At 40.7% G+C, this 15,480-nt stretch overlaps 1 protein-coding gene across 1 annotated transcript; it reads right to left on the bottom strand.

Moving 5' to 3' along the window:
• Window positions 1–21: 21 nt before the first annotated feature.
• On the bottom strand, window positions 22–14,374 carry hint3 (histidine triad nucleotide binding protein 3). The gene is made up of 5 exons (XM_086038288.1): window positions 13,936–14,374; window positions 13,466–13,583; window positions 11,456–11,525; window positions 7,954–8,080; window positions 22–2,762 (listed from the first exon to the last, which is right to left on the bottom strand). Exons 1-5 carry the CDS (start codon window positions 14,068–14,070, stop codon window positions 2,715–2,717), a joined length of 498 nt encoding a protein of 165 aa, XP_085894414.1. The 5' UTR covers window positions 14,071–14,374; the 3' UTR covers window positions 22–2,714.
• Window positions 14,375–15,480: the final 1,106 nt, after the last annotated feature.

Below are 15,480 nucleotides of genomic sequence, written 5' to 3'. Positions count from 1 at the left end.
AAATAATGACCAGTAAAAAAAAAAAGTTTAATATTTAATCACAATATATTAATGCTTCTTTAAAGTGCATACATTTTACAATTCCCTTCCTTAACATTCACATTAACATGCGGCACTCTACATAAAAGAAAACAAAAACAACAACAACAACAAAAAAACACAGCATAAGCCAGCATGGTATTGTTGTGTTTTCAACAGCAAAACAGCTAGATTCAAACAGCTAAACCTTTGGTCACTGGGTAACCCGCTCTACCAAATGAGCCACAGCCACCATAGTTGCCGTTGTTGCCCTGCTGGTAGCTGGTGACACCGGCAAGACCATCTGGTCACCAGCTCCTGGCAGGGTCCCGGTGACATGCTGGCCCTGCTGGGCAGCTGTGGCGCATTTCATAGAGCGGGTTTCCCAGTGACGGAAGGTTTGATTGTTCGAATCTGGGCTGTTTTGTTTTTACTGCACAAAAACACAACAAAACCATGCAGGTCTATGCTGGGTCTTTCTTTCACAGGGTATGCTACGCCACAACAGTTGTGAGAAAACCTTTTCAGAATAAACCTGTCCTTTTCAATGGCATACTATAATGTACAATACTTCCACAGATTTGGTCCATTGCTATGCCTTACGAAATAGATTTGGCAATGTGAACAGAACGGTAATTTTCGAACAAATGTATTTAATGTTGCAAAAATGACAACATCAATGAAAGTCTGAGCAACAATACATTTAACATTTTTAGCATTCACCACAGATGTCTACCCATCATCGACATTTTTAAAAATGTTTTTGTGTGTCCTGGAGAATTGTTCACTATACTTTTAAGAGTAACTCATTTATGTCAATTATATTGTATAATACAACATCACTAACTAACAGACGGAAAACTGAATCAATCTTCACATGTGCACATGAACAAGCTTTTGTCTACTTACTTCTTGTAAGGGTTACTAGACATACTATACTTAACCTGAAGTGTCAGGATTACTTACTTGTTTCCACATAAAAGGCACCTTATAAATAGTTCATGCAGATGGTACTTGATGCTCCAACACTTATTTCCAATGTTACAAAACACCCAGCAGTAGAGATACCACATAGCTGAGGTAGTAATTGTAATTTGTTTTAAACATACTGTACTGTATGTCATGTTGAAGTAATGATTTAATATCACACTGATTAAGGCTTGTGTACCTTAATTAAACAGTACTTTCAAATAATGTCATGAGTCCTTTCTATAACACAATATTGCTACTATTATAATTCTATTGATGCAGATTCAACACGAGGCCCTATTTTGGCAGGCAGGCGACCTTGCGCTCGGCACAAAAACAAGCGCAACTTCATTTTGGTGCCAGGGCAAGTCCAGTCAGTGCGTTTGGGACCGCAATGGGCCTCACTGGGCTTTGCCACGCACTGAGCTGTTGCGCCCCTGATGCACCTGATGATTTGGTAACAGAAAGTAAGCGTAAAAACGGGTGCATCGCCACTTTTGTGCCGGGGCAAGTCTAGTTTAACCCGTTTGTAAATTTGGTAGACACACTATGACTTGCTGGCCGTTTCGGGTGGTGTGGCTCATGACAAAAAGTCAACTATACATGACTTAAAAGCAGGTGTGACGCAGGTGGTGTAAAGCGAGTGTGTTGGTGGGATTTGATCAAGGCGCAGGCAGGCAGATTTGGGGCTCTGCGAACATGTGTAGTGGATTTTCGTATTTCATTCATAAATATGACAACAACGTGAGACAATGCCTCTGAATCATTGTAGAAATGAATTAATTGAACAAATTATAATCATTATCATATTAATAGCACGGCACAACTATTGCTTTGTGGACTGGGGGTTGTCACACCCATGTTACATTCGTGGCCGCCTACATCATTTGCAAGGGGAGATCTTGTAGTTTACCAGCCAATGTCATGCACTGACCCCAGCGAGTCTATTACTGTTTCCGCAAAGTCAAGTAAGGCGTGCAGTCCGACTCTTCTGATTTCCGATTTTAATGAAAATGAGGGATGCGGCCATGATTGGACGGCACTTGGCCAGGTTCAATCCCCACGCCACATTACAGAGAGCTGGGCATTTTACAATTCGTGGTCCGTTTATTGCCTTTTGCCTACAGCAGGGGTACCCTTCCGCTATCCATTTATCCCCCATTTTTTCCAGCCAGACCATATAGTAATCGCCTATAGGCCGGTCAGACTATCATTACGGGCTTCTGTTAGTGTTTCCGACTACTAACTTTGACAAACATTCGTTTAAAATATTGCCCAGCAAGGGGCGGGGGACAAAAATCGATAATTACATAGGTAGGAAAAAAATAGGCTTCTGACTATGCTTAGTCAGACTATTTTTTTTAAGTTTCCCGTCTATCATTTATCACCTACAAAATGGGCATCCATCACAAGACAGACCGGTCCGTCACATGCCTAGCTCTGCCATTATGTCCGATTCTACTGTACCCGTGCAAAGTCCAGCAAAAATACCAAAAGAAAGAAAACTCCAACCATGCTCACAGTTAGACTGCGTTTTGTGGTTGACTTGCAGTGGGAATGAAAATTGGGCCCATTATCTGAAATCCTGAGTTGGTATGATTTTAATTTAATAATAATAATAATAATATCATAGTTTATGTTGAGAAATATAAAGATGCATGATGTCTTATCATTTGCCTCAATTTAAACACTAGGCACTGGAAGACCAACTGAGATGGATCCGACATTCAGCTGGTTTCTTCTTTCGAGTTGAGAAGCTCTATGAGTTGTTCTACCTGAAAAACAAAAAAGTAATTGCACAGGTGCTACTTCATTTCTGCTTAATCATAAAACGCTAATAGTATAGTGCATGAGAGAGTATTGATACAGATGTAATGTCAGAGACAAAATTACTAATATGACAGTGGGGCTAGAGAATAAACATATTTTAGATAATTATTTGATAACCCATCCAACCATGCACCATCGACCTCTTATCAGGCTTAGGGTGCTTTGGGCAACACTCGCAGCTGACTGTGGCTTGGATGGGCGAGTAACCAAACCAAGGCATATCATGACAAAACAATCATTCAATCATGGGAAATTTAAAGTCTCCAACTAACCTAACATGCATTTAAGAATGTGAGTGAAATTTAGAGTACTCAGAGAAACACCTTAACTAAGCATACCCACTGAGCTGCCCTATAAGGTAATTTGGGCTGTCCCAAACGGTTATTTTTCTCCCGATTAGTCTATCAATTTAGTCGATTAGTCCAACAATTAATTTTAGATTAATCTAGCGATTGTTTTTGAGTTGATGATTATTAATTCACAAAAACACTTCTGAATTTTTTGTTTATTAAAGTAAAAAAAACATTGGAATTTGAATGAAGACTAACATCTCTTTAAGGCAAGCAGCATGACGTGTGAGCCTGAATGAGGTATTTGTCTGTCATTGAAACAACATGGCGGCACGGTGGTCGACTGGTTAGCACGTCCGCCTCACAGTTCAGAGGTCGTGGGTTCGATCCCGGCTCCGGCCTCCCTGTGTGGAGTTTGCATGTTCTCCCCGTGCCTGCGTGGGTTTTCTCCGGGCACTCCGGTTTCCTCCCACATTCCAAAATCATGCATGGTAAGTTGATTGGATACTCTAAATTGCCCCTAGGTGTGATTGTGAGTGCGGATGTTTGTCTCTGTGTGCCCTGCGATTGGCTGGCAACCAGTTCAGGGTGTCCCCCGCCTACTGCCCAAAGACAGCTGGGATAGGCTCCAGCACGCCCCGCGACCCTTGTGAGGAGAAGCGGTACAGATAATGGATGGATGAAACAACATGACTGCATGTTAAGCAGCCCAAGTAAAATAATTAATAAGAATAAATAACTAAAAATTAAATAACTCTTAAATAAACACAAAGTCCAATGAGGATCACTCTCCATAATTGCAAAGTGCCTCATGTCCTTGACAATCATTTCAAGGATACTTTGTGTGAGTTCAGATGTTCTTTCTGGTGTGCATTCATCTTTTTTGCGGGGGGGCGCTAAAGAAGATACTGAAATACTGAAATATTACAATAATTTTGAAAAGGCACACATTGTATATTAGTGCCGTCACGGACTATTAAAGGGACACTTGGGTGAGCTTAACATTGGCACTTATATAATAGGTTTGCATGTAAAAACGACATTAGTACTAAAGTGCCCACCTCAAAAGACTCTGTAGTGATTTACGGTCTTTTTTTGTGATTAGGTTTACGACAAATTTACACGCCCCAAAAAGGGGCTTATGTTATGTTTTCGGTCTCAGCGGTCTACGTCACGCAAGGAAGGCATGCTTAGTAATATTGCTCGCTTTGTCAGTTCTGTTGTCTAAAACGGTGACTGATCGCCCCCAAAATGCAAATGCACATTACTACTCTTGTCCACTTCAAACTGTGAAAGTATAAAAGTGTTCTGCACAATAGTTTGGATTTATAAAACGTGATCTCATCATGATTGCCTCCACAAAATCAAAAATACCGTGGCGATTGCTCCTCCACTTCCACAAGCTGAAGCGGACAAGAGTATGAATGCGCACGCGTTGTAAGCCGAAAATCTGGGGCATTCCTCAATCCAAATAAATGTGCACGTCTCATTTCCACTTCAGTCTCTGTAAATATACTGACTGGTGTTTAATGCCTCGCCCGTCCTAACATGATCAGCAAAGAGGCATTTTTTTTTTTTTTTTTTTTTAAAGCAAAGAAGCAGTGTGCGCTGGTTCCAGCCCATATAGCTCTGCTGACTTCCACATTTCCTCATTCTCATATAAATCAGCCACGGAGAGGTTAATCCTTTTGATGTGTTGAAGTGGGCATTAGTAGAGATGTCCACATAAATTTTGGTGCCAATTGATCGCCGTTTTGGGACGTTATAAGCAATGAAAGTACAAGGATTTCCAATGGAGAGTTTGGAATCGGTCCCTCGCGTGACTCCGGCCGAACAAGGATAGAATGGTAGGGGGCGTGGCCATTCTGCTCATTAACAAGGGGCGTTATTCATAGAGTCACTTATTTCCTAATTTCTCCCAAATGTATTGATAAAATAAAAAATGACGACTTTTTTCATTTTCCTGATCAAAAAATATATAAAATGAATGTGTTTGTGAAAACGTGGCCATCCCCACCGTCCCTTTAAGCAGACAAGGGTTTCCTCTAGTTTTTGTTTTGTTTTGTTTTGTTTTTTTGCATGCTGTGCTATGCCCATAGTCTCCGCTGACACGGTTGAGACCGAGAGCTTTACGGAGCAGCAGCGGAGTAGATATGTACCGGTACACAGATGTCACATGTTATTGTTTCTGGATACATAAAGCAACGGAACCAGTAACGTTACCTACAAGCACCAACAGGGTTTGACTGGAGTGAAATAGCCTCGCTAATGTTAGCCCGATAATGCACAAAGCTGAAACACAACATTGTGTTATTTTGACTGCAACCCGCTGCTTTGAGAAAAGAAACTTCAACGATGCACGTTAATACGTCGCACATAACAGCAACTTCAGTAAAACCGGGTAATATTCGTAGTTAGTTAGATGGCCTTACGATCCTTAAACTTTTTGCTTTCTGTCGTCTTCCAGCAGCACCTGCGTGACATCGCTTCAGGTATTCGTTCATCGCTAATGTGGTACGCCAACTCGGCTTGACAAAGGCTCCAGACGACCAACTCGTTTGACTTTTCGTGAAATATGTCCATACTTTGGACTTTCTTGTCCGCTTTTTTAGCTGATTCGTAGTAGCGCTCTCCTCTTCCCCGCCCGCGCCCGGAGCGCAGTCTGGGATCCGGCCGGCGATTCTGCCATTTCTGCTATTCCTTCTTTTCTGCTGTGCACAAATGCGCACTTGTTTACAACTGAAAGTATGCACGTGTTGACGCACCTATGTCATTGACACTCGACAGTATGTGCGCGCCGGCGTATTTACGTCATCGACACTCGGCGTCAAAGATATGTTGAGTAGGCCGACATATTTGCGTCATCGGTAGGCTTGTCAAAAATATCAATACTTCAATACTTACTCGTTACTAAACATTTTGAACGGATACAATACTAGCTTGCAGTGGCATCGATATTACCGATACCAAACCACTGACTTCGATACCAACAGCGCTTTGCCAACGTCTGCTCCAAATAGTCTGCTGCTCCCGCACACACTGCCGAAGCCTGCCCTGAGCACCCGCCCCTCCTTCCCTACTCTGCCGAGTGCAGAGTGCTCGTCGACTCCCTAGTTAGCCGTGCGCATGATCTACAAACGAAGTACTACAGATTAGAAAAAAAAGTGTGCGCCCCGGGCTCCTGCAGCCAAAGCTGTGTCGCAATAGCACGGAAGCTTGCCCCCAACCAAGCTGCCGAGGTCCTTTCGGTCAGCGACTCTGAGCGTGCGCCCGGCCCTTCCCACGGATCTTCCCAGCAGCCGCTGCCCCTTCGCGGGGTTGCTGATCCTGCTCGGGCCGGGCCGGCCCGGCTGGCTCATTCGGCCAACGCCGAGCCATAGAATGGGTAGGGCTCATGACCCAAAGTCAGAATCGGCTAAGTACGTCTAATGGCAACATTGAACCAACAAGTTCAAAACACAAATGCACATATCCAGCAAATATTTATTTTATAGCATATGCAGCTGTAGCATATACAGAAACACTGTACATACACTGTGCATACATATGCATCATATGTTTACATAGACTGCTTAGATTAGATAGACTTCCTTGCTTGCCTGTAAAATGGAGCGTTGTGTTTGTCTTATATATTTTCTTTTTAAAGCCAGACAAGGTTAGCCAAGTGTTCAGTAGCATGTTTTCAGTAACAGCTGCATCATTGTATTGTCTTGAACTTCTAAAAAATAAAGCTCTTGTGGAAAATAATTCTAGATAATAATGCAAAAAAAAATTATTAAAATAAATACTGGTTTAAAACAGCCCTTTGAGTAATCCATGGTAAAGTTCACAAAAAAGTTCATGAAACTGAAGAACAGAGAAGTTTATGTGATTTGTCCAAAAATAAATCCTTCTATTTTTTTTTTGTTAAGAATCGGAATTGCGAATCATTAGGAACCAGAATTGAATCAAAACATCAACCGGAATCGTCCAAATTCAAACGATGCCCAATCCTACCTGCTACTGTTCTGGATTAAACTGAAAATAGTTTAATTTATTTTATTTTTTTATCATTACTATTATTATTATCTGTGACTTGTTGGTTTGCCTTAATAGACAAACATGTGGGTCTAGATCAGGGGTCTACAATCCTGTTCCCAGAGGGCCAGTGTCCTACCTGTTTTCCATCTGTCCAACAGGCAGGACACTGGCCCTCGAGGAACAGGATTGAAGACTCCTGGTCTAGATACTCAGACAACTTACAGATTTTGTTGTCAATTTATGTAACCGTGAGTAGTGGGTGTTATTCTTTTTCACTACCTCAAAAAACTTGAAAATGATGTGCCATTGGTGTTGCACAGTATCGTTATTTCTTTGCACTAGTTCAGACAATTTACAGATTAATAATTTTTTTTTGTGTGTGTGTTTTGTTCTTTGCACTACTTCTTCCTTTGTTTTGCACTACCCCAGGCTCAGACAACTTAAAATGTGTCATTGTTCCAGGCATTGACTGTACAGAGGGTTGTCAAAGTTAAATACTGAAGCTGAACTATTTTTTTGCACTACCTATTAAAAAAACAGTTGTATTAATGATAATTAAAGTTTTTGGCGATAAGAAATATTTTACAGTAAACATTTTTTTTAAAAAAAAGCCTGTGCTTTAATTTGTTCCGTGTGGTATCGAAATGGTATCGCGTATCGATACTGAACTCAGTATTGGTATCGAAGTTGAAATTTTAGTATCGTGACAAGCCTAGTCATTGGAGACGTCAACTATGGCGACTAGTCGGGACAGCTCTAAAGGTAATAACCTCAACTGTACAAATCTACTAAAGAACATAGCATAAATGTAGAGGGGATAGCTTACTGTAATGAACCAGTAAGAATTTAGTCTGTAGAACAGGCGTGACATGAAGCTCATCTGGCTGGCAGGTGCCAGAACATGAAGGTGTAGATGTGAGACTGAACAGAATGGGGGCCAATGGAAACCAAACCTGTAGAGAAAGAAAGTTTAATTGAGAACCAGAAAAAAGTACCTAAAAGTTGGGATACACATAAACAATAATAATAATTTTTATAAGGGAGCGGCCCAGTATGTACAGTAGAAAGCCATTTACACATTTATTGTTAAGGTCCATGTACTAACTACTATGCACTGACTAGGACGAACTAGTAAGTAAGTAAGTAATGTTTTTCCTCACTAATCGTGCCACTTTAGAACTACAAGTACACAAATACACCTTACTGGTCAATTACTGTGCAGCACAAATACCGGTAACACCAATAGGCCCAACTAGTAGCCATGTGTCATGCACCAGTAGCCTCCCAATCAAGGATATGAAATACATGCTTTCTATAAAGCCATTTGAACATTTAGGGACATATTCTCACGTTCACTCTTCCAGTGAGTACCCTTTTCTTTTTTTTCTTTTTTTACGCCTTGACTTCTGACATACCCACCATGAGCAACCAACAAAGAGACACGATTCGGGGAAGTCTAAGGGTGCCTCTGATTTCCACATAGTGAAGTTTTAATGAGATGTGATCCCTTTGTGATCCATTTAGAAAGTATGTCACACTTTAAATGTGGAATTAACTTGCATAGTGGATGTGGAAGTTATACTGATCGTCACCAGTGACATGTGCAGCTCATCTACAGGTTTTTGCATTCACTTATGAATAAATCCAAGTCAAGTAATGTAATCGAAAAACGATAAGAAGTCAGTGCAAAGCCAGTAAGAGTTGATCAGGTTGCCAAGCAATGCATTGCATGCATGGCCCACACGTGATCAAATGCTGTACAAACAAATGATCACGGCACCGTTATTATGATGACTGCAGTTGTTTCTGATCAGCATTTCAAAACTTCAACCCACCATCAGCATGTGGAAATGCTACTCACAGGTGAAAAAAAAGTCAGCTGGCGCAGATCCCGTTTTTCACCAATTAATACGATATTCTGTAACCTCTAATTAGTCCACATTCGACAATCGGGTTAATGTAGTATAGTACCCCTGCCACGTCCGCACATCGGCACACATCAGCCAAGTTGGCCGGTAACAGTAATCACACACCATCAGCTACTGTCAAATGTTTCAAAACGAGCAATATGATGTTTCACCTTTAAGAGGCGCAATAGCCCTCTGGAGTGCGGAAGAGTACTACTAGTGCTCCTAGTGTGACAATAAAATTCTACCGTACTCATTGAACATCTAGCACTTCACTAGCAGTATTAGTAGCGAGCAGAGCTTAACTAGAGCAGTTTTGTCACACTAGTAACATTTAGTTGTCCTATGCTAAAGTAAGCGTACTAGCGGTGTTGGGTAAGTTACTTCCAAAATGTAAAATATTTCAAATTACTTCTTCACAATTCTAAATGCAGCTTTGTACTTGGGTTTGTTCCAGCTTGTATTTTGAATATGTTTTATGTTATATTTCATGAAAACATGACAGTGATTGGTCTCACAAACAACGACTTCTCAGCCATGTTAGATGCTGACTACGATGTGAAAATACGGCATTCATAAGAGAGATTCCTTGGACTATGTGCGTATCTTTAACCATGATTTCTCTAAGCAAGTTAGAAATAAATAGTGATTGATTCAGTTAATAACTTATGTTATAAATGATATAATTGACGGCTTTCTCCTGGTGATTCATTTTGTTTTATAGTCCCAAAATTGTAACGTGTTTACAGGACGCTGTAATAATATTACAAATATACAGAGCTAGGCAGTCCATCCCTGGGGCGGACCGGTTGGACCCTCCGGCCCGGCCGGATGCCCATTTTTGGGGTGGGGGATGGGGGCCGACAAATTTTTAAAAAAGGGCTGCACTAAGCAGGGCCGAAAGTGGATTTTAGTCCGACCCACTAATCGGCCTTCATGCGCGTGACGTGCTCGTGATGCGGCCAAATTTCATCTCAGCCTACTCAGTGAAAGGCTTCTTTTTAGGCTTCTTTCTACTCCCGCAACGGCGAGAGCGACAACTGCCGCATTGATTCACATGATCGACGCATTGTGCTGTTGGCGACAGGTCTGCGACACATGCCATGCGCACACCAGGAATTGTTGCTGCTCTGATCGATCCATTATGTCACATGTTGCGATGACATAGTTTCCCACACGGAGGAGAGAATGCACCACGCAGCGCGTTGCTGCTGCAAAGCAAACTAGTTTGGCAGCAGCGTATGTGTAAAAAGAAGCTACTTACCCATGTTCCCCCTTAGCCGCCACCTTCCAGATCGTTTTCGCAATAAAATTTAATGCATCGTCTACTCATCTCGGTCACTTTATGGTTGTAGCAGGCACGATATCCATTGTTCTCGCTGTCTTTTTGAAGCGACGCCCCCCGACTTGGAATGTAACGGTTTCAAAACAACTTGTGTCCACGAGTATAGTCAAGCTGCGCGCAGCACTCAAGGGTGACGCCGGCACATCAAGGTGGAGTTCATGCACTTCTTCTGTCTCGTCTTCCCTACTTACGGAAATACGCCGTAGTAAACCTGCTGTGGAGAGTGGTTTGCTGGAATGCTTTTATTTTGAAGGCCGAGAAGTGTGAAGGAGGGGAAGTGTGGAAAATAAGTATCTTGTTGACTGCGACTTCTGGCCGTCCGTTGGACCCAAATAATTATTTATACAAACAATATGACAAATCCAACCCCGGGGCTCGCAATGCAAGTAACGCAGTTACTAGTAACACACAGTTCGGTAAGTACTACTTGTGCATTTGAAGCGTGTCCACAGCGGGTTCAAATTGTAAATTAGCCAGCTAATGATCTTTAAAAAGCCTCTGACGTTAGCATCTCTCCCGCGGTGACGTCAATCACGGACACTTTTTTTGGGGGGGTTGGAGAGCGGAACGGGGCGGGGGCCGACAATGTATATCAATATGGCCGGAGGGTCGTGTCCGGAAGAGTACCCAGGTCAAGGGTGGAGGGTTGCGGCCGGACCGGCAAAAAAGGGTCAAGTGCCCAGCTCTGCAAATATATAACGAGTAACTTGTTATATTACTTTGTTACTTTTACTGACCCCCAACCCTAAAACAGCGTACTAATACATATCAAGAATAGTCAAACCACTCAAACCAATTGGCATACCACTGACAACAAAAACTATGAAATAACATTAATTATGTGGCAGCTAGCTAGGTAACCAGTGAGACCATAACATATTCAAAACTGCTTACAAGGCCGAGACCATGCGCGGGTTGTGTAATGCTACATTTTTTTGCACTTTTACTTTTTTTTTGTTTTTGTTTAGTTGTTTTTTGTTCTATTTCCATGTACAACTGTTTTATTTCAGAACCATTCAATGTTGGAGACCACTGAATTGTGTCGGGTAAGAGTTGTGTGCTTGAATGTTGCTCACCTGACGTCACTGAGATCAGTAACATTGTTTTTCTGCAGGATTTCCTTCCCTATCTCCACCATGTGCTTCACTGCATAAGACAACAAAGACAATTACTCGTGGTCAGGCAACATCTTTTTTAACAAACATACAGTATACCTAAAATAAGCAAGCTGTTAAAATATACATTATGAACAGGTTGATAATGGTAGGTACGTACAGTCGATAAAAAAAAGTCTAGACGCCCCTGTTGAAATGACAGGATTTTGTGATATTTTTTTCCACCATTAATTTAATGTAGAACTCGATTGATTTGTTAAATCTAAAACTTGTAGAGAGAAAAAAAAATAAACAACTGCAATAATGTGGTTGCACAAGAATGCACACCCTCTTATAAAGGGTCAAAGGGACAAATCACATTCAAACTCATTTAACCATGTTAAATGGAAGTCAACACACACTGACCTGCCCTCATTTAAAGTACCTCTGATTAACTACACTGGCATTTTTGTAGTCACATCTTACATCCATCCATCATCCAGCACAGTCCAAAATCAGCAGAGAGCTTTTAAACAACATCAGAGGTACTCATTTTTCAAAAGTATGTGTCAAGAGAAGGGTACAAAAGAATCCCCAAGGCTTTGAATAAATCACCTAACACACCGAAGACTGTCATCATCATTTGGACAAAATAAGGAACAACAGTGATGTTACCACACAAACTAATACACTGTACCACAAGTCCCTCAAAAATTGATGAAAAGACAACCAAAAATAGTCACAGAGGCTGCCAAGAGCCCGACAGCAACGTTGAAGGAGTACTGGTCGTGTGGTAAATCACATGACAAATTTCTCCCATTTTCTTATTTCTGGGATATGTCTTACAAAGAAAAACATTCAGGTCTGGCTGCATACTGGAAAATACACTTGAACTCCACACATAGGGGATAATATGGTTTGGTCCAAAGAAACCAAGGTTGAGCTTTTTGGGCGTAATTCCAAAAGGTATGTGTGACGCTAACACAACACTGCTCATTACTAAAAGAACATCATAACTACAGTGAAGCATGGTGGGATCAGCATCAAGCTTTGCGGCTGCTTTCTACAGATGGAACTATCAAGGGGGAAAGAATTATGAACAGTTCCAAATTCCAGTCAAACTTTGGGCTTCTGCTGGAAAGATGAAGATGGAAAAAAAACTTGATCTGACAATGGTCAAAAGCACACATTCAAATTAATAATAGAATGGATTCACCAGAATAAGACTTTTTTGGAATGGGCCTGCCAGAGTACAGACATGAATCTGATCAAACATCTGTGGAGTAATCTAAAAAGTGCTGTGCACATTCACAATTTTTGAGCATTTTTGCAGCAAACAGTAGGCAAATATTTCCCACACTGATGGACGCATCACTTCCACACTCGTGGTAAGGTGGCATGTTAACTTCTTGTCAGCATGTAAACACATGGTGGCAACATGGGATTCATGTTAAAGCTCAAAACTGAGTTGAGGCTGACAGAGCATCACACTGCAAAGTTGGCTGGAGAAGCTACTGTATCTCCTCGTGTTTGCTACTGAATATATATACTGTACATCTACTAGACAACCCCAGGCTTTCACTAATTTGGCGACAAGAGTTTCTTTGTTTTTCAGACAGATGTCATTCCAGTAGCTTGTAAAAACTTTGGCAGCGGAAACTGTTACGCCGTCAAACCTTTCCACCAGAAATGTGATGTGGTGCTAAGGACCAATGACTCTTACCCTAAAAGACTTGAGTGAAATAATAAAAGCCAAAGGTACTGCCACAAAGTAGTCATTTGAGGGCGTCCACTTTTATGCAACCACATTTTCTCGCCTTAATTGGTATGTGTTTGTTCATTTTTAAATTAAAAAATAAAATGGCTAGCAATAAATATTGTTCACTGAGAGTGTCAATACTTAATTTGATGTACCTGTGCTTGAGATACTTCTGATTGCCACATGCATAAACATAGCATACTGTATCACAAATATGTGAAGTGGGACTTTACCCAGGGGCACGTGTTCTTTGCCGAGTGATTTACAGTTTCCAACATGTTTAGTCGGGACAACTAGGTAATGGTGCGGCGCTCCAGGCTTGATGTCTCTGAAGCATGAGATATCCTCATCCTGTGGTAAACAATGAAGAACTTTTAATGCAGCAACATACTGAGAGACCCATTAATGCTCACTTCGGTACAACTTGCTTTCTTAACCATAAAGGTACTTGTTACAGAGTAACAATGAGCAAATTGTTTTGTAAACAAGAGATGGCTAGGATTAAACATCTCGTGTATTTAACACGTTAAATTAATACGAGGATAGAATATGAGGCAGACGGATTTTTTTTAACAAACCGTGGACGAAGGGGTAATATTGCAGTTAAGAGTCGGGTGACTCGACTAGAACGAAATGCTAGCTAGCGAGTACAGCTACTCTACTATGTTACTACTATGTTACACCGTAATGAAAATGTTCTCACACAGTGGAGGAGTTCCGTGTCCATTTCATGGTTAACAATCCTGCAAAAAATACATTTCTTGTCATATCCTTCGGCTAAAACATTAGTCTTGGAATTGTCCTGCACAGGTTGTGTCACGGTATTGGCACCCTCCATTGTCGAAAGTGTGACCGGAAGACGAACAAACACAGTCGATCCCACAAGTCATCAAACTACTACGAGGGAAGCATATAAGTAGGGCGCGTTCGGAAATATGTTCCGAGTGTGCACTGGTTCACTCCGACATTTCGGAAACTCAGTGGCTCTGTCCGAATATCCACCCTTATACCCTAACCACTCATTCACAATCTAGTCCCGCACTATATGTAACACAACATACCAGTCCCCTGTCTCCCTCATTCTATTTGGCGATTCGAACAACCAGCTAGCTACTTTCACTTCGTCGCATATCACGTAACCACCGTACCCGTCATGACACACAGGCGCGTTAATCTAATAATTATTTTAAACTGTATTTTTTCCTTTATTGTACATTAAGTATTTCCAATTAAATAGAATTCATTATGTCTGTGGTGTATGGTTTCTGTATGCTTTATTCGCACTTCCGCCGTGTTGGGTTTCATCGCAATGCATTAGGTTTATATACACCTGTTGAGTAAATATCTGGTGCATCTCATTACTCTATTTTTTTTTTTTTAATGCAAGAACAAATACAAACAAATTAGCCATTTAACATTCAAAACATTCACAAATCTACATCCTAACAAAGAGCCATCTACAGTATACAATCAAATTAAAAACAAAACGCAAACAAAAGAAAAAATAAAACAGACCCACGTTAGTTACTATGACAGCGTATTTTTTCCCCCTTTTCTGATTGTATTATCCTAGTAATTTTTTTAAACCCTTATTCAGACAATACAATATCCAAAACTCTCGACGGGAAATGAAACATAAACATTTGTGTTTGTGCTACAAGTCCGTAGAAAGACGAATAAAGGGGAAAGTAACAAAACATTAAAACAATACAACACAAACATTAAAACAAAAAGGAACAGCAAGGCATGTTCAATGACATTTTAAGCCTTTACGATCTGTGTTCTCAATGTACAACATTACAATTCAAAACGTGAATAATTTGAGGCATCTTCACATAGCTTCTGAAAGTCCATATTCGAGTCCCTCCGTAGTTGACATGGAAGCAAAATGTGACTATAATTCTATTTTAAACAATTTAAGGGACGGATTTCTAGTTTGCTATTTACATTAGTGTATGTGGTATTTATCCATAATGTTAGCGCCATTTAATAAGCGTAGTTATTTTTTATAAATAATAATTGAAAATATTTTGTTTTTCAATAATTGGTGAAAAGAAATGATGCATTTCTTTGTCTTTTGTAATTAATATTTTGATTTTTGAATTGAAATACGTTTGGGATGTTGCTACTATCTACGTTAGAGGTCGCAATTCATTGTTGTGTTTTACACACAAAGAAGAAAGTGTTTTTTTTTTTTAATATTTATTTTTATTTTTTTATATACATTCTCGAACAGGAAAACATCTGT

The sequence above is a fragment of the Filicampus tigris genome, chromosome 8 (genome assembly GCF_054856515.1).
Source record: "Filicampus tigris isolate MCC_2025a chromosome 8, RoL_Ftig_1.0, whole genome shotgun sequence".
In the NCBI taxonomy this organism is placed as follows: domain Eukaryota; kingdom Metazoa; phylum Chordata; class Actinopteri; order Syngnathiformes; family Syngnathidae; genus Filicampus; species Filicampus tigris.
Note: the sequence above shows the minus strand (reverse complement) of the source record. Positions and strands in the feature narration are given on the sequence as shown.